This window comes from Herpailurus yagouaroundi, unplaced genomic scaffold (assembly GCF_014898765.1).
Source record: "Herpailurus yagouaroundi ecotype Mexico unplaced genomic scaffold, PumYag 77, whole genome shotgun sequence".
Classification (NCBI taxonomy): Eukaryota; Metazoa; Chordata; class Mammalia; order Carnivora; family Felidae; genus Herpailurus; species Herpailurus yagouaroundi.
The window spans coordinates 96,096,728-96,114,541 of NW_024412388.1; the positions used below are offsets into that span (position 1 = coordinate 96,096,728).

At 55.6% G+C, this 17,814-nt stretch overlaps 1 protein-coding gene across 1 annotated transcript; it reads right to left on the reverse strand.

Moving 5' to 3' along the window:
* Window positions 1–1,432: 1,432 nt before the first annotated feature.
* INKA2 (inka box actin regulator 2) lies at window positions 1,433–15,321 on the reverse strand. The gene is made up of 2 exons (XM_040471300.1): window positions 15,142–15,321; window positions 1,433–4,792 (listed from the first exon to the last, which is right to left on the reverse strand). Exons 1-2 carry the CDS (start codon window positions 15,175–15,177, stop codon window positions 3,992–3,994), a joined length of 837 nt encoding a protein of 278 aa, XP_040327234.1. The 5' UTR covers window positions 15,178–15,321; the 3' UTR covers window positions 1,433–3,991.
* Between the last annotated feature and the right edge of the window lie 2,493 nt (window positions 15,322–17,814).

Here is a 17,814-nt window from a genome sequence, read left to right on the forward strand (position 1 = left end):
CCTAGAGCCCATCCTCGGGCAGTGGGGTCCTCAAGCAGCCCCTGTGGCCCTCTCCACACCCCTCCCCACACACGCCATCCTCCATGAGAAAGTGTCAGTTGTTTGCCATTTGGCAAATTGGTAATATTTGTACAACGTACAAAAACGTCGTACGTTGTCTTCTCTACAATAGAGAAACCTATTGTCTTCTCTGATCCTTGCCACGATCCTGTGAGGTAATAGGGCCCGTATACGTTTTTTTAAACAGAAGAGGAAACCAAGCCTCCATGAAAGTGTTGTTGTTGTTGTTGTTTTGTTTTAGCGGTTTTGCTCTGGGACACGTGGTTCGTGCCTGAACTGAAGGTCAGGTGGTCCAGCCCAGAGCTTCTGCCGTGTTCCTGCATGGAGGACATGCATGATGTCCTTTAAATCTCCAGCAGCCTTGCATTACCCCCATGTCATAGACAAGAAAAATGAGGCTCAGGTTAAGCAACATGCTCAAGCTGACAGGGACAGAAATCCTGTCTGACTCCCAAATGCAGTGCTCATTCCATGGTATTGGCAGAAGTGCCTTAGCTACTCTGGGTCGGGGAGTGACCTGAGGTACCCTGAAAGCTGGAGACATGCCCCTGCTTCCCCAAGATGCAAGCTGTGCTTTTGCTTTTAGGGAGGCCCTGTAGGAAATGGTGTGACTTGGGAAAGACAGGGATGCCCCCTACCCCACAGAGAGGAAGCGGGATGTAGTGGGGACAGAGCCAAAGCAGGTCTCTGTTCCTCTGGGCAAGTTGGGGTTCCGATCTTAACCTGGGTGCAGGAGAAGTTCTTGGTGGGCCGGGGTGGGGGGCTCCGGGAAAGAGGGGTCCCGGATCTGAAGGGTTGGAAAGAAAAAGGAAGCCAGGAGATCCCGCAGGCCCGGTAGGGACTCTTCTAGGTCCTGTTCATGGTCAGGGAACATCTAGAGACACAGTGACCACAGAGCCACAGAGAAGCAGGTGGGGGCCTGAGCAGATGTCTGGGTCAATCAGGGGGTCCCCCGTACCTGCCAGGGAAGTGGGCCAGGTGTGACGCGGGGCCCCGTGCCAGGGAGGGTATTAGATGAGCTTCCAGCTTATTTGCATGTCCTAATTAACCATAAAATGAGCCCCAGGGGCAGAGTTAAGCTGTCAATTTCCCTCTGCTTACCTTCCCTACCTCCCCCTCCTCCTGCTGCTCCCCACCCCTACACTTTTCCTACATCCCGTAGGCCCCAGACATTCCCATTCACCTCTCCCCTCAGCTTCAGTGGAATACAGTCTCCATCCTGTCACGACCAAAGCCCAGAAAAGGAGGGAAAAGGAAAAATTAGTGGTGCGGGGGAGGGGGTGTAAGTGAATTGTGTTTCATTAGCAAAGCATGACCTAGTGATGAGGGCATTCTACCAGCCCTTGTCAAGACCAGAGCAAAATTCCCCCAGTGGACAATAAGCATTCCATTTATTATCCATGCATGGATAATATGGGGAGGACAGGTTCTGTTGTTGCACTTGACTTGGCTTTGGAGCAGATATGGACACTTTGTGGGGTAGTGTGAACAGCACAAGGCCGGAAGTCTGTCGGGACCGTTTCAATCCCAGCTCTGTGGCTGTGACCTTGGGCAAATTGCTTGACTTCCCAGGGCCTCTCCATGCAGAATAAGAGCAACAGCAGCCACTTCCAGAGTGAGGCGAGAAGGAAACGTGAACGAACGAACGCAAAGATGGCGATAGCGTTGCCCCAGGCCTGGGGATTCTGTTGCCAGCAAATGTCACTCCTAATGGTTTTGTTCTGGCCCAGTTAAAATGAGTTCATTCCCTTGGATCCCTTCTGGCTAACTGATGGGTAAAGAGTTGTTTCTTCTTACTGAACCCCTTGAGCCAGGAACCGGGTCCTCTTCCTTGCTGTGTTTTGATCCTGTCCCGATGCCCGGCCTTTAGGAGATGTTCATAAAGTTTTGTTCACTTGGGTCTGGATTGTTATGACTGGTCCACAAAACAGATGAGTCACAGATGAATGGCCAAGAGGGGACTTGGTTTCCTGCGGAATCATTCCGGACTGGGAGCTGGTGACTTCACCACCACCCAGTGGGAGGAGCCTTCACCCACACCCACACCCCCCCCCCCCCACACTGAACATATGCACACAGCACCACCATCACCAAGGCAGCCACAGCCAACAGGCCTTCCCCCAGGACTGAAATATCAGAGTTCTGTGGAGAGACAGAAAGGATGGGTAGGGCCTTGCTCCTCCAGAAAGCGCTGCCTCAACTGGCAAACTTCAGGGAGAGTATGAAAGGCCGTTTTTGCGGCCAGACAATCCTGATTCTTCCATGAGCCAGAAGCCTAATCTGGGCAGCCTATGTGACCCCCAAGGGCTTCCACCCACTTACTGGGAAGACAATCATTTCTAGGGTCATTCTGAAGTCTGAAAGACAAGTTGTGCACACTGCCTGGCAGATAGCGAGCGCTCAAGGAAATGAATGAAATTAGCACCTTCCCCTCGTAGCTTCCGCCAACAAAAACTTCTACGATTTGATTGCGTGGGGATCTGAGCGCGATCCTCACCGCCCCCCAATTCCCGCTGTGCTGCTGCTGCGCTAAGCCTCCTCCTCCAGCTTGGTCTCCGGGGGTCCAGGATGCAGGAAGAGCCTTTCTTGTTATTTTTCTTCTCCAATTTGTTAATGCGCCGAGGGCGGGAAGGCGTCTTGCCTCTAATTGCAGCTGTCACCCCCCCCCCCCTCCCCTCCATCAAGCGGAGAGGAGCTCAGTCTGGAGGAGCGAGGCGGGGAGAGGGGGAGTGCCTCCAGGGCGGGCCGGCCCAAACAGGGACCCACATTGTCTTTTCCCAAGCAGCGGGCGGTCCCCGCGGGCGTGGGCGGGCCGGCAGCTCCCCGGGGGGGGGGGGGGGGGCGGACAGCCACGTGCGCCGCTCCAGGAAAGCTTTAGGCGCCTCGAGTAGGGAGCGGAGTTGCCGCCCTTCCCCCAGCCGCCCGATCGTGGGGTGGAGCTGGGAATCTAAAACACGGGGCGTATTTCTTACGGGCCCACCTTGGCCTCGCTGGTGAACGCCCTGTGCCTGCGTCCGGAGCTGGGCGGGGGAGGGAGGTGGTGAGGGGGGCTTTCAGTGCTGGAGGCGGGGTGTTGGGGAAGGAGCTCCTGTGCCTCCAGGGCCCTGCTGCAGCCCTTGGGTCAGCCCTGCGCCGATCTGCCACCTGCCCGCAGGTGGCATATCTAAGCTTGCTTCCTCATCGGGAAAAGGGGGCTAAACTGCCTTACTTGCTTACTCAAAAGGAGATAACGGATATGGGATATGAAAAGGCTTTCAAACTTTAAAGTGCTATACAGATATCTTTCCTGTGCTTTTGAAAAGACATAGGGCTCCCTCGAGTACTCCTTATACGTACACTCCTTATTAGGCCCATTTCCCAGGATCCAGGTATGGGCTGAAATCTTGAAGGCCAACAGGGAGAGGTGGGAGTGGGAAGTTTCCTCTCTGCTGATCCCTATCCCAGGAGGGCTGGGGTTTCATGCCTGTGCCTGGAGCAGTGCTTTGCCAGGGATGCCAGCGGTTATAAGGTTGGGGACACAGGAGCCAAGGTCTTTATTGGGGGCCTTTCTAGGGGAACATGAGGCCCCAGTGCCCTAATCCATACAGAATGTTTAGTTGGGGCAGTGAAGGAATGTAAGAATTTCCTGGTCTCCTGCCCCATGCCCCTCATCACCTGCAGCCCCAAGGTGAGCACCACTCTCTCAATCCCGCTTTCAGTCCGGGAACCCTCATCTCCCCACCAGCCAGCCCCCACCACAGCCTCTACCAACCGCATGCCTGTTAGTCCTACTCCAGACACTCTCGCTTCTTTTCCCTCCTTCCTGGGAAGAAGGAACCCAGAGTTAGGCTTTTGAAAGCCATAGCACCCGCCCCCCTCCCCCCATCCTTCCCAGGGCCCAGCACTGGGGACCTGGACCTTTTGGGTTCAGTCAACGTTCTATCTCTAGGATTCAGACCCAAACAGCTGTGTTAATATCAAAGCCAGAGGGTGAGGGTTCCAGGGCCTTGGGGCAGCTTGTGGAAGGACTTTCCCCCCTTCTGGGCTCGGCAGTGCTCGGGAAGGGGAAGTGTCCAGAGCCCTTGGAATGGCTCCGCTTCTTGACCTTGTGTGAGCGGGCGGCTCTGGGCTCCGAGGCCGTGGGTGTCACCCAGCCCGGTTTCTCCTTCAGCAGCCTGTCTCGGTCAGGCCGCACGCTGCGCAGGAACTTCCTAAAGATGTTTGCTGTGAGGGCAAACCTGCGGCCCAGCTCCCGGGGCTGGCCCTTCTCCCCCTTGGGCTCCCCTGCCTCCCCCTTCTCCCCACCCTTCTCCAGTTCCGGCAAATCCAGCCAGTTGCCCACCAGGTCCGCAAAAACATTGTCACCTAGGACCAGAGGCTGTCGATTCCGGCCCCGGGACATCAATGTGGAGGTCCAGTCTTCCGGTTCCGCCAGCTCTGGCCCCTGCTGGGCACAGCTTTGGTGCTCTGGGAGCTGTGCTCTGGTCAGGGGGACCGGATCCCTCCCACAGACACTCCTACAGGACGGAAACTTCGTGCCAAAAGGTTGGTTGGAGGAGGAGCAGGCCGTGGGCCTGGCAGGGGCCTGGGGCTGTGTCCGGGGGCTTTCAGGGCAGCCTGGGGCAGGACTCCCTCCAGAGATCTCCAGCTGTTCCAGTGCTGCCTGCACCTGAAGAAGCTTTAGTTCTTGCAGCGCACCCATCATGCAGTTCATCTGATCCTGCAAGCCATCACCCACTTCCTTCATAGACATCTGCAGGGGACAGAAATGCACAGGCCCATGAGCCACGGGGGGCTGGGGAAGCGCTGCCCCTTACTGGCCCTGAACCTAGACGCCCGCCCAAACATACACCTCTGGGGTCATTCCAGCCCTCCACTGACCCCACCTCCACAGGGCCCAGTGCAGTGCAGATGGGAGCTGGGAGAGGAGGAATCTTAACGCCCATATGGCTAGTTAAAGGAAATCATATTAATGGCAGCTAACGTGCTAAGGCAGGTGCTGTCCTCAGCTACATATATGTAAATACAGACACATATATAAATGGATCTGTGGCTAATCTCCCCAACTAGTCTATGAGGTAGTGACTAGTACTAGATGAGGGAACGGAGGCGTGTGAGTAGCTTGCTCGAGACGACGCAGATACAAGAGGATGCGCGAAACGGTGGTGGCCGTCTTTGTCTTTTTACGAGGTGCTGCGCCCTCTTTGCGAGCCTCCCTGAGACAACAATGACGATGACGATGATCATGGCCACGATAAGAGCAGTTTGTGCATGTTCGCTATGTAATAGGAACTGAGCTACCTGCTCTAGGCACATCACGTCTTAAGATCTTTATATAAACCCTGTGAGGTTGCCATTAGTGCTCTCATTTTAGTGAGTTAACCATGGCGGAGGTGAAGTAACTTGCCTAAGGTCAGCTAGGTCATATCGCTGGGCCTTGGACACAGGACACCTCGCTCCAAATGCTATATACCAAGCACTGCCTGCCTCAAGATGGCTGGACAGAGGAGCTGGGCCTTAAGGCTACTCTGCCCTCCCCAGGGCGCTGGAGGAGGCTGGAGGACATGAGGGCAAGACAAGGAGCTCAGATTCCCGAAGGAAAAGGCTAGGCCGGGGGCTTCCTTTCACTGCTGTGCACATGTGGCCGCTCAGGAGAGAGACAAGGAGGCCAGGATGCTCCTGTGTGCAGAAGCCCTTCCCGGCCCTTCTCTGCCTTCCCCCTCTCAGCTGCACTTACACTTGGCTCCGGTGCTGTTCCTGCCTTCTCAGCCCAAGTGGCTCCCCTGCTCTGGCCAAGAGTGGGGACCCTGGGGGCCAGCCCTCCAGCCCCTTTGCGGGTGTCGAAGGCACGAGTCCCAGGTGCCAGCTGGAAGGGGCCGAGAGGCTGACTTGGGTGAGGGCCGAGTTTGGAGGCGGGCAGGGGATGCGTGGTCTGATAACATTCACGGCCCAAGCTGCCCTCGTCCCGCCGGCTCCCTCCCTGGATCTGCTCGTGTTACCAACAGCAAAAGCCCTCGCGTGAGGGGACCATCTATTTCTTAAGCCCCCCAGAGACCCGTGGGGATCATCTTACCGCCCAGCCTGGTCGTAATGCACAGAACTAAGCCCACGGGGTGCAGGGGTGGAGGGATTGGGAGGGCGGGCACAGAGGCACTGCACTGGCAGCTGACACTCTCAGGCTTTGCGGTCAAACCCTCACCTGGCAACCCTGACCCTGGCAGGGGCAGGGGACCAGGCCAGGCTCTCCTGAGCCAGCAGCACTAAGCAGCTGGAGGACTGAGTGTCCCTGAAGGCAAGGAGGCCTCAGCTGAGTGTGGTGGGTGGGAGCCCTGGAGACCCTGGGATTTGCCAGACCCTCCCCCCCACCCCGGGAAGCGGGCTCCGTTGGAGTGGCAGCTATGACAGCCTGTGAGGTGGCTGCGCTCGCCAATGGCCCCTTGCTCTGACTTCTTTGGCTTCCGGCTTCCTGAGACCCTTTTGGAGGCATTTCAGCGCGGCTGGGAAGACCCAGGGCAGAGTCAGAGGAGACCCTAAGCCTCAAACCAACCTCCTTGAGGTCCCTTCCCGCAAACTGCTTCTCTGACTTTCCTTTTTCTGCCCCTTCTCTCATACCCCTTTCCTTGTCACCCCAACCTGGACCTCAGGGTCCCGTTTGGCTTTTGTTTCCACCTTCTGCCCCTCTTCCTGTCCCCAGAGGTCTCACATCTGCTTTTCCATCTCCTGGAATGCAGAACCCTCCTCGAAGGCCTTCCGGCCACCAGCTCAGTCTTCCCACACTCCTGTGATCCTGTCACTTGCCACTCAGAAGCATGTCACTGTTCCCATATGCATACCCCCTGCTGCTGTCAGAACGTCATCAGTGACACCCCAAGTGCCTTTGTCTATCGTGCTACTTCTGTACGCGGCCCAGCCCCTCCCCCCGCCTCCACGTTTCAATGCTCAGTTGCTCATGAAACATTCACTGAGCATTTACCATCCAGGGCAGGGTCTGAGATCTACACGTTGTTATGCCTCCCCAGAACCCAGCTAGCACCTTGCCCCTGTGACACACCCATAAAACATCTATTGAGTACCACTGAATACCCCAAGTCCTGTGTCTCCAGACCTGCTGCCCTCAGGCAGTAATGCACTCCTCAGAGAGAAAGAGTCAGGGACACCGCTCAAGGCTTCATTTTACCAACAGGCGAGAAGCCTGAACTTGCAGGCATCCTTCCAGAAGGCTGAACACAGTCCAGGTCAGAGGCAGTGAGAGGAATGAAATGACCCCATTCAGTCTCTTCCAGTATGGAAAAATCCTGAAGACATAATGCTGACATTTTGTACCATTTTCCAGTGAGAATGAATGTGTGGGTATGTATGAATTTGGGACTGCTCATAACACAGAGGCCCCAGTCAAGTCAACAGGAGGTGAAATTAGATCCCTATGGAAAATGATATTCGGTATTGGTTAAGGTCTTGGTTTCTAGAGACAAATGGAACAGGGTTCAAATCCCAGCTCTGCCACATAGCAGCAGCTGTGTGGCCGGGACGGTTATTTAAATCGTTTTTCAACTTCTCCATTCTTCAAAACGGGAATACGAGTTTCTGCCTCACGCAGCTCTGGACAGATTAGGTGACGTAATGAGTGTTTATACGTGGCTTGGAGGTGAGTTTTGGTGGTTATCTTAAGACTTCCTGAGAACTTCCAGAACACGTCTTCCTCAGTGGACCTTAACACACAGTCGTGACAGGACTCCATTCATCTACCTGGTGGGATCAAGGAGAAACACAGCTCTTGTCCTGTCCCTTCTGTCCTCCCCCCGGCCCCCTCCAAAGGAAGAGCAAGGAAGGAAAGGAAAGCTCCGCATCCTCTTGCCCACCAGCGAGGGTGCTGACACTGAGGGCAGAAGGCAGCTGTGAGAAGGAGGACGAGAGAAGGAGGAAGTGTGGGAAGCGGGGAGGGCCGGGGGAAGTGGGGAGGCAGGAGCACCAGCTGGGGCTTGACTGAGAGGAGCTGCCTTTCCTGGCCCCAAGGGGGAATGATGTCACCCAGGGAGAAAGAGCCAGAGGGCAAGCTGCTGTCTTCGGGGCGTGGGACCTTCTCAGATCCCAGGGTTTCTCCCGCCTCGGGAACCCAAGATGGAGCAGCGTGGGGTGGGAGCAGAGGAGAGGAGCCAGAGAAAATCCCAACTAGAAATGGTCGTCACTAATCCCAATCTCTAGGCCGTAGGGGACTGAGTTCCTCTCTGGCCTCCCAGTGCCAGGGCTTCCGGTGCTCCCTCAGGACAGGGACCCAGTCATACCCAGCTTGCCCTCAGGGGTCGGTTGGACAGGTCCTAAGAGGATCTAATTGGTTTGATTAGTCCGAGTGGTAGTGGGTCTAGCAGCCACCCCCCCCGTGCCCACCCCCAATCACATTCACTGGAGCTGGCCTGTTCCACCATCGAACATACTGCCCCTGACAGCATATCCCAGAGACGGGTGTGGGGCTCCTTGCTGAGAAAGACCACAGAAGTTCTTTCCTCCTCGCAGGCCTCCTCACAAGCACAACCGCCACCACCCACCTCCTAGCCCCCCAGCACCTCCTGGGCCTCGAAATGTTTCATTCCAAATATGGTCTTCACGTCAAACTTTAGTCTCTCCTGGTGCAGTTGAATCCAGCTGGATGGGTGCTGGGCACCTTCTTGGCGTTTGTGAGGAGCCCCAGGGGAGCCCTAGCTGCCTAACTGGGCTGCGTGACCTCGGGCAGAGGGCTGTGGCTGTGAAATGCTGATCCCCTGTGTGTATGCGGTGTGCATCCTTCCGTCGTGCTTTGCCGGACCCCACGGTGACTCTGGCAAGCTGGTGACCCTGCTTTATGGATGAAGAAACGGGATCCAAGATGCTCGTTTTCTTCCTCGACATTCTTCCCTGGACTTCCTGCATGGTTTTCACCATATCTCCTCATCACCTAGTCTCCCATTTAATGCTTTACATAAATCTGTTTGTATACATAAATGCATTTCTGTAGGAACTTATAGGAAACGCATAGCACTTGCCATAAAGTGAGGGTAAGGATCTAAAACGAAAAGGTTTTCATCTGAGTATCAGATCTTAATGTCATCCTGAGCGCCCCTGGTGGAAATGTGGATCTATTGCCTGGGGTTCCAAAACTGGGAAGGATTCCTGGGAGGACTGGGACCCCAAGCCTGGCCCTCTTGCTCCAGCCCAGTGGGCTTTCCGAGTCATCACGATCTGACTTCTCAGCCTCGCGGGGTTGTTGCGAGAAGAAACCAGGATAGCCAATCTGACATGCAAAGTGCAATTACCATCATACGGGGAGGAAGAGCACGAAGTCTTGGAGGGACTCCAAGACCTAATTCAGTTCCTTTCCACTGACAGCGCCTCTTCATTGAATCATCTGAAGAAGGAAAAAGCACTGTCTGTCTGGAGCTGAGGGGGAAGATGCCGCCAGGAAGCAGACCCCGCCATCCTGGCCCTGCAGCACTGAGCCTTCGAGGGGTAGGGGTAGTGTGGGGTCAGCTGCCCATGGACAGCATCGTCCCCCTTGGCACTCGCTGGGCCTTTGTGGTATGGGAGGCATGGGGATGGGAAAGTGACACCAGCATCCTCGGCAACCTTCCCAAGCCCTCTCCTAGGCCCCTGACTGATCCCACAGCTGCGCCCTCCATCCGTCCATCTTACGCCCTCTCCCCGCTCAGCCAGAATCCTTTGACGCGGGCTCCAGCTTTGCCCGCGGACCTGGCAGTGGGCCCTGCCTCGCTGCCCCCACCCCCATTACTCACAAGATCCCCACACAGTTCCTTTCAGCCCCTCTGGAAGCTACAAGGAGGTTCAGGGCCGGAAACGGGAAAAGGCCCCGCTTTTGCCAAGTGGCCCATTCTGCAGTCCAGTGAATAGGGACCTTCACAGTCCCTTGCTCTTGGCGGGAACGCACGACAGGAAGGTAAAATAGAAACTGTGCCAAAGAGCTGGAGGAGGGAGGAGGGTAAAGAAAGAAGGAAGTGTGAAATGGGTGAGCCCGCTCTCGACGGAACCATCTACAGGGACCTGTGCGCTTGGGCAAGAGGCAGACACGTGGAGAGAGGGGCCCAATCTCGCCCTGCGGGGAGCTTGCCTCTCAGCCTCACCACGCCCTTCGCCCTTGACAGCTTTAGCTCCTCTCCAAAGCAGGCAGTCCCAATTCCTTGGGCATCCAGGGGGCCTCCAGAAGTAACCTTCCTCTTCATTCTTGTTCAGGCCTTCATACTCTCCTTCATGGGCTCTTGTGATAACCACGTAACTCAGCCTCTGCCTCCATTTCCTCCCCCCACCCACCACCCTCCGCCCCAGACCACCCACCTCCTGGATCCCAGGGCACTGTTCTCGGCCTCCTTCTTGCAGTGCATAGAGGGAAGAGCGGACTTTTTAGCATGGCATTCAAGGTGCCCCATAGACGGCTCTCAACAACTCTTTCAGCCCCGTTGCTCACTCTTTCTCTGCACATACCCTATGTTCTACCAGACGGAAGTAGTCTTCGAACATCCCCGCCAGAAGGCATCCGGACGTCCTTGCTACTTCCATCTCGGTGCCTTTCACTCCTGTTGTTTCATGATCTGCCTGGAATGCGGTTTTCCTCCCCTTCGCATCCCTGCTTATCCCTCAAGGTCAAGCTCAAATGCTACTTCTTCCACAAAGCTTTTCCCGATCCCCTGGCTGGAGGTCATTTCTCCCTTCTCAGAGCACTGAACTCGTGCTTCTCACGTAGCAAGCACCCTCTGTCTCTCTGCTGGACACATGCATGCATGCATGGGTTACGAGTGCAAGCTTTGCAGTCAGGCTGGCTGGGTTTGAGCCCTAGCTCTGCTGCGTACCAGCTTGATGACCTTGGCCAAGTCACTTGACCTCCCCATGTCTCATTTATAAAATGAGAACAATGGAAGTACAACGTCTCCAAGTTGCTTTGGCAATTAAGTGACATGATACATTATATGTCTAGCATATCAATAAATGTTAACATCAACACTTATTATTATTATTATTATTATTATTATTATCATCATCATCATCATCTCCCCTATTGAACTGTGAGTTCCCTGAAAGCGGAATCTGGGTCTGTTTATATTTGTAACTACAGTACCAGTGTCTGGTAAAGTGCTTTAAACATAGGGCAAGTTCCATTAATGTGTTCTGTGAATGAATGACTCATGCACACCAGCCCGATCAATCCATCCAGAGTTTGCTGAGTGCCTACAACACAATGTGCGTGGTATTATGTGCTAAGGACAGACATCAATCATTTAATCTTCACAGCAGCTGTAGCAGGTAGGTATTAAAAAAAACCCCATTTTACAGATGAGAAAAACAAGGCACAGAGGGGTTAAGTAATCTGCCTGGGTCACATCCTGAGCCAGGATGTGAATTCAAGTTGGCTTGCCCCCGAATCCCATGCTCCACACTCCTCGCTTACGGACCCGACCCCAGCTCTAAACATCAAAGGAGGCCGAGAACTGAAGGCTATTCCTCTCATATCTCTTCATCACTTTCTTTGCTCCTTTTCTTGCCTTTAGGTCCTGGTCCTCCTCCACATGTCAGAACCTCCTGACCTTGTGGCCAGGTAACTGCCTTCTAGGAATACCAAGTTGTTCTAGAAGGACCTTCTCCAGCCCAAGAGAAGCCCCTCTGCTGTTTCATCATGCCTAAGCTAGGACGGATATTGCAGGAGGTGGCCTCCATCAACCTCCTCCTCCTCCAGGAAGCCTTCCTGGCATGGCTGGACTTCATGAGCCCCTATCACCCAGGCTTTATACACTCTATTCGCTTTCCACTGATACTGACTCATGAAGCAAACCCCGTGAGCATCTTATGTCTGCTTCTTCTGTGTTTCTGTGTCTACCCAATTTGTTGGAAGCCCTCAAGGGAGGAGTGTGTAGGAACAGCTGGTCCCAAGGCCTTGTGTTCGTGCAGGGCCCCTCTGTGGTGGCTGGAGGGGAGAGAGATATGTTCCCTGCTGGGTTGTTGCAGCCCTGACCCCCTCATCCTAATGAAGAAGTGTGTCAGCTGCTGCTACTCCCCTGCCACATTTCATCCCTGAAACCTGATCTCTGTCCTCTTCGAGGCAGGGGGAAAAGGCCAGTTCTCTAGACATCAAGCTAATCAAGCCAGGGTCCCCAACCCTTAGCCTCCCCGCCCCCCACAGTGCTCACTTGTTAGAGTGCAATTTTTTTAAAACTCTTTTAAATGTTGTATTTATTTTTGAGAGACAGAGAGAGACAGAGACAGAGTGTGAGCAGGGGAGGGGTAGAGAGAGGGAGACACAGAATCCGAAGCAGGCTCCAGGCTTCGAGCTGTCAGCACAGAGCCCGACACTGTGAGATCATGACCTGAGCCCAAGTCAGACGCCCCTACAGTGTGAATTTTCTGCTCCACGAAATTAAGGAATTCTGTTACTTTGGTCTTCAGGAACACACTTTTCTCATCTAGATTTTCTGAGCCAAGGACAGGGCCACAGAACACCCTTAACAAAAATTATTTTACAACCTGTTAATGTTTCCTTTTCCAGCAGGTTAACCCAGCGTCTGTAGGACGCAGGCTTCTTGAAGGGATTTAGTGGCATAAATGAATGTAGAACTCGACGAGTATTACATGAGTGACCTTCCTGGGCATCTACTAACCTAAGGACAAAGCCAGGCAACACGCAGTCCTCCTCTGTGGCAGTGGGGAAGATTCTGCCTAGGATAAACACACAAGCCCTACTGCCTGCCCCCACCCTCACCAGCTCATGACATAAAATGACTATATGCCTGTTACAGACCTGGGGTATAAAAAGCAAGAACCTTCCACCCCAGTCACAACCAAGGTACACTGAATTCAATCCCCACAGTCCTTAGAGGAGCCAAAGGGCCCAGATGGGCTAACTCAGCTCTACTTTCTTCTTTACTCCCATTGGCAAAACTGAGGCACTGAGATGTGGTTCAGCTACCTAAGCACTGGGCTGAGGTGTCAGGGAGTGAGTGAGACTCTAATACCTCTGCCTGTCACTCTGCTCTGTCTCACTTCTGGGCAGACTGGCACCAGGGAGGAGGCGGGGCACCAAGGGGGGGGGGGGAGGGTGCAGAACTCTCCCATCTGAGTGTCATTCTGGGCCCCAGGCCAGGCATTTGGCTTCCTCGCCAAAGGAGTCAAAGGCTGAAGCTGCTCAGACAAAGGGCCAAATGAAAGCTAATGGGGAGCTCAGTGACTTCAGCCTCTCCCCTTCCTCCTCCCGGGGACTGGGGGCTCAAGTCCTTGGCAGGAGAGGGTGCAAATCAAGACCTGGAGCTCAGTTCAGTGCAGATTCCTATTTGCCTTTTTTATTCTCCTGGCATCCACAGACTGTCTTCCTCCCCTCACCCCCCCTCCCACCTAGGGTGCTATAAAAAATGCAAATCAGTAGGATTTTAAAATTCAAGCCTATGCCAGGAACACCCACAAACCCTCTATTAAGGCATATCCTGAGGTGGGTGGTGTGGTCCCAGATTCCAAGCATAAAAAGAGGACTCTATTTGATTCTCTTTTTTTCAGCATGGGCCTTGGACTTCAGACATTATCTGTGATGACCTTGACCTTTCTTTCTGGTATTGGACAAATGAATGGGAAGAGTCAGAATTGTGTATGTGTGGACTGGGGCTGACCATCCGAAACTGACACCAGAAGCATGTGAAAATGAGGGTGGGAAGGAACACGGTGGAGACTCTTCTGTCCCTCCCAGAAGCAGCATTTCTCTGGGTACCTTTACCGTCTGTGTGTCACCACAAAAAGGGCTTGAGGAGGAAGTCCCAGAGAAGTGACCATTGACCTGAGAAGGCAGACCCTGGAGTGGGACAGACAGGAAGAGTGCCTGGGAGCCTTGACCAGGAAGCATCAGTGAGAACACCTGCTCTGCAAGCTGCCCTCCCCCCCCAAAACTGGCCCCAGATACAGCTGCCAAGTTTCCGGGGCGGGGGGGGGGGGGGGGAGGGGGGAGCTGCTGGAAGGGAGTGTAGCGTTTACAGGCCTTAGTGGGAGAGTCTGTCACGGAATCTGGAGAGTCATGGGTCCAGGTCTGCTGTTGAGAGCCTGGGCGTCCCTGGCTTTGGAAAGTGGGAAGAAAGAGGACGGAAGAAAAGTGAGGAGTGGAGAGGTCCACTCCAAGAGACACTAAAGGGGACAAAAAGAGGCAGGGGCAAAGACACAGGAAGGAGCTGGGTGGACAGAGAGGTGGGCCCGGGGGCCGGGGTGGGGGGTGTGCATATCTGTGTGAATTCGGGTGGTTGCAGGAACAGGAAAGGTGGCAGGTGTGTGTGTGGGGGGGGGGGGGGCTGGGGGTGGTATATGAAATCGGCGAGAATCAGCCTCACAGAGCTTTGGAAGCACCCCACCCCCGACTTGAGTGATGCCCGGGTCCCAGACTGAGATCCGTCTCCCGACCTCTGCACCCCTGGCCTCCGCACGCTCCCTCCGCACTCCCCACGCCCAGCCCCGACATCTGGCCGGGCCCCCGCAGCTCCGCTCGCTATCTGCCAGGCGGCGCCCCTCCTCCGGCGCGGGGCCCTCCCCCGCCCTTCCAGCTGCCAGCCCCCTCCCTGCTGGCAGACAAGCCCGGGCAGACAGCCGGCCCAGCCTGCCCCCGCAGCCGCGCCAGCTCTGCCAAGCCCGGCGGGGCTGGGGGCCCCAGGCGGTGCCAGCTCCCCGCGAGCCAGCGGTCCCCGGCTGCCCTCCGGCCCGCGCGCCCGGCCCCTGCTCCCCGCGCCCCGCCTGCCCCGCGCGCTCCGCGGCTCCCCGAGCGGCCCCAGAAGCCGGCCCGGGCGTCCAGCTCCCGCGCGTCTGTCCGTCTGGGAGTGTGCCCCCGTTTCTCCAGCGACTTCCCTGGGAGCATTTCAGTCTGGGTTTGGGGTCGCTAGGTCTCCGTCACTTGCTCGCGTCTGCCTCACTCACAAATCTTCGCTCCAAGTTTCCTCGCGGCCCTTTCCCTCGGGACAGGCCCTGCCCTCTGCCTGCCCGTCCCCTCCTCTCTGGCTTTCCCCTGCCCGAATACTCCCAGCTCCCCGGCCGGCCCGGGGCGGGGGCCAGGTGCCGTCGGGGCGGAGCAGTCCTCCCGGCCCCCGGCGCCTGCTGCGCTCTTACCAGCTCCTGCTTGAGGCGGCGCAAATAGCAGTCCATTTCCCTGCTCTCTTCCTCCTGCGCCCATTTGCCGGGCTCGGCTCCACAAGAGCGTCCCTGGGTGGGAACACCGGCCCCCGGCCCCCGCGCTCCGCGCCTCTCGCAGGGCCGAGCCGAGCCTCTGTTCCAAAGCCCGGACTTAGAGCAGCTTCCCTGGCTGGCGCGGCGCGCGGTCCGTGCGGGGGGCGGAGGAAAAGTGCGACAGCCTATGAGAATTCAGGGGGGATGCCTTCAGCCAATGAGAAGGGCGCACGGGGGGGGGGGGCGCGGGCTGGGCTGCAGCGAGTGGATCCAGCAGCGGGTGGTCGCACAGGGCTAGGGCAGCCGCTGCTGGGGGCTGGCCGCGGGACACCTAGTCCTGGCCCACGCGGCTGGGGGTATCGTGCCGCCAGATTGTACCGACGTCCCCCAACAAAGCACGTGACCCCCGTTTGGTGATAGAGAGCACCGTCTTATGATGGGCATTGGGAAGCGGCCTCAGTAAGAGTGCCTTAGTTTCAATCCTGTTTCCCAAACTCCGATCAGAAAAGGAACATCCTCCACCAAAGCAGCCAATCAGCAGTTCTTCTGAACTCTGGAAGTGTGCTGGAAGTCTGGAAGTGTGGGTCCGTCTCACCTCCAAGTGTAGGCTCCTCCCAGCCCAGTCTTCCTCGTGGAGCTGAGGAGCCGCTGCTCGGTCCACAGACTTATTTAACACAAGGCTGTTAGAGGCTCTGCTGACTCCCCGCCACGTGTAAGTCTGGGGTATGATACCGAATTAAGACAGGCAAGGTCTCTGCTCTCAAGAACGTGCGTGGGGTAGGGGAAGGGGAGGGATGAGACAGGTTAAAATAAATAAACACGGTACTCTCCAGTAGTGATTCTTTGTGAAAACATGAAACAGGGTAGTAGAATGGGGGGCGGCTTTCAGTAGGGTGGGCAGGGAGTGGAGGAATAGGCCTTTCTCTTCCCCCGTATTCCATATGCGTCAGTTATCCTAACTCTTGCTCAAGGGACGGGGAGCGGGGACGACTCCAAGCTGCTCGGGTTCTATTCAATGGACACAGGAGTTGAGGCAGGTGGACCCAAGAGGGGCCGCAGGCCGGCCTGGGTGCTCCTTCCAGCGGAGCTCTGGACCAGCCTCCGCTGCGGCCAGGGTTACTGGTCCCTCCCCGCGCCCAGGCGCCGCGCCACCCTCCCTGGCCCGCGGGGGACGGTGTTGCAGGGCCCGAGAGTAATTAGGGTAATTAGCGACGTGTTATCTCAAGACAATTAACGGGAGAAAGTTTGCCCCAGGCAGAATTTGGGGTCTCCGAGACAGAACCTTGCAGACGCGTGAGAAGGTGCAGAGTGAATGCAGGCGCTGCGGTCATTCATTCTGATCCTGGTCAGGAAAGGGTGCCACTCCTGCTTACTATTGAAAGACAAGGGGCGGGGGGGGGGGGGGGGGGTGCGTAAAAACGAACATCTTTAGAAATGAAGACTCTACAGAGTCCCTTCGGATGTCTCCACTTAACCCCAGCTCCTCAATTACAGGGGATCTCGCCCATGTCTTTTGTCCTAGACCTGAGTGCCCCTCTTTGGACAAAGCTGAGGCAGCGGTAGCGGATGGATGGAGAAAAGAAAGAAGAGGCGTAGATGGGTGAGAACTCCCTCGGAAGTCTGAGTCTCAGTGGCCGGGTGCTAAGCCCTAAGCCCGGGTGCCTGGGATCCCTTCGGGGTCCCTGCTCAGGATCCGGCATGGATCAGAAAACCCGACTGTTGCAGGAAGGAGCTGAGAATCAATCTACAGAGGTGTTTCCAAGCTGCCGAGCTTGAATCACCATTTACTTCTGCTCTCCGGGTCTTTCCGTTACCTGAGTGAGTCTGGCCTCGCCAGTCCGCGTGGTCCTGCGACCCACTCACAGGCTTCCTTGCAGTTGGGAGACAGAGATTCCCAAGGGGACACTCCCGTGGTATCCGAAGCATGTTCACAGTGGGAGCCACCCCCAAGGACGGAGCTGCGGTCCCCAGACCTGCTGAACCATTCTGGAGTTGAGTCTTTTTGGATGGGGATAGAAAGGGGGACCTGGCCGCTAACATAATCCACACATAGTCTTACGTGGGAGAACCACCACAGAAGAGTTCCCCAGCCCTGCGGGCCTTGCTCACTCTGAGATCTCTAGCACCCAGCACAGTGACTGCTGCAGGAGGCAGTGAGTAAACGTTTGTGAGTCTGTGGTTCCCATAGTCTTTAGAGGCAAGTTTAAGCCTGGGTTTTGCCATCCCTGAGAGCACTTGGACTGGGGTCCTCTTGGAAGGTAAGAGGGTGGCTGTAGTTCAAACTCCAAGAGGTGCAGGCTGATCTGGTAACAAGTTTAGACTGGGTGGTTGGGTGTCCTAGGCCTCTGACAGCACAGTTGTCCTCGCACAGATGCTTCCCTGTTCCTGGCCTCAGTTTCTCTTGCTTCTAGTTAAACCTATGTGAGTCTAATTAACACTTTTACACTCCTTACAAAACTCTATTTTGACAACAATCTGTGAAGTAGTCAGGACAAGAGGAATCCATCTCAGAGATGAAGAATATATTGTTAGCAAAGCCAGCTGGCATTCCATCCACTTTTTAAAAAAAAAATATTTTTAATTGAAAGATAGTTGACATATGTTAGTTTCAGGTGG

What these genes read in the sequence shown, in the direction of transcription:
- INKA2 (XM_040471300.1), bottom strand. Translation starts at nt 15,177, where the DNA reads ATGGACTGCTATTTGCGCCGCCTCAAGCAGGAGCTG. An exon ending in GCCGCCTCAAGCAGGAGCTG is followed by an intron (nt 4,793 to 15,141) that starts GTAAGAGCGCAG and finishes TGTCCCCTGCAG; the next exon opens with ATGTCTATGAAGGAAGTGGG.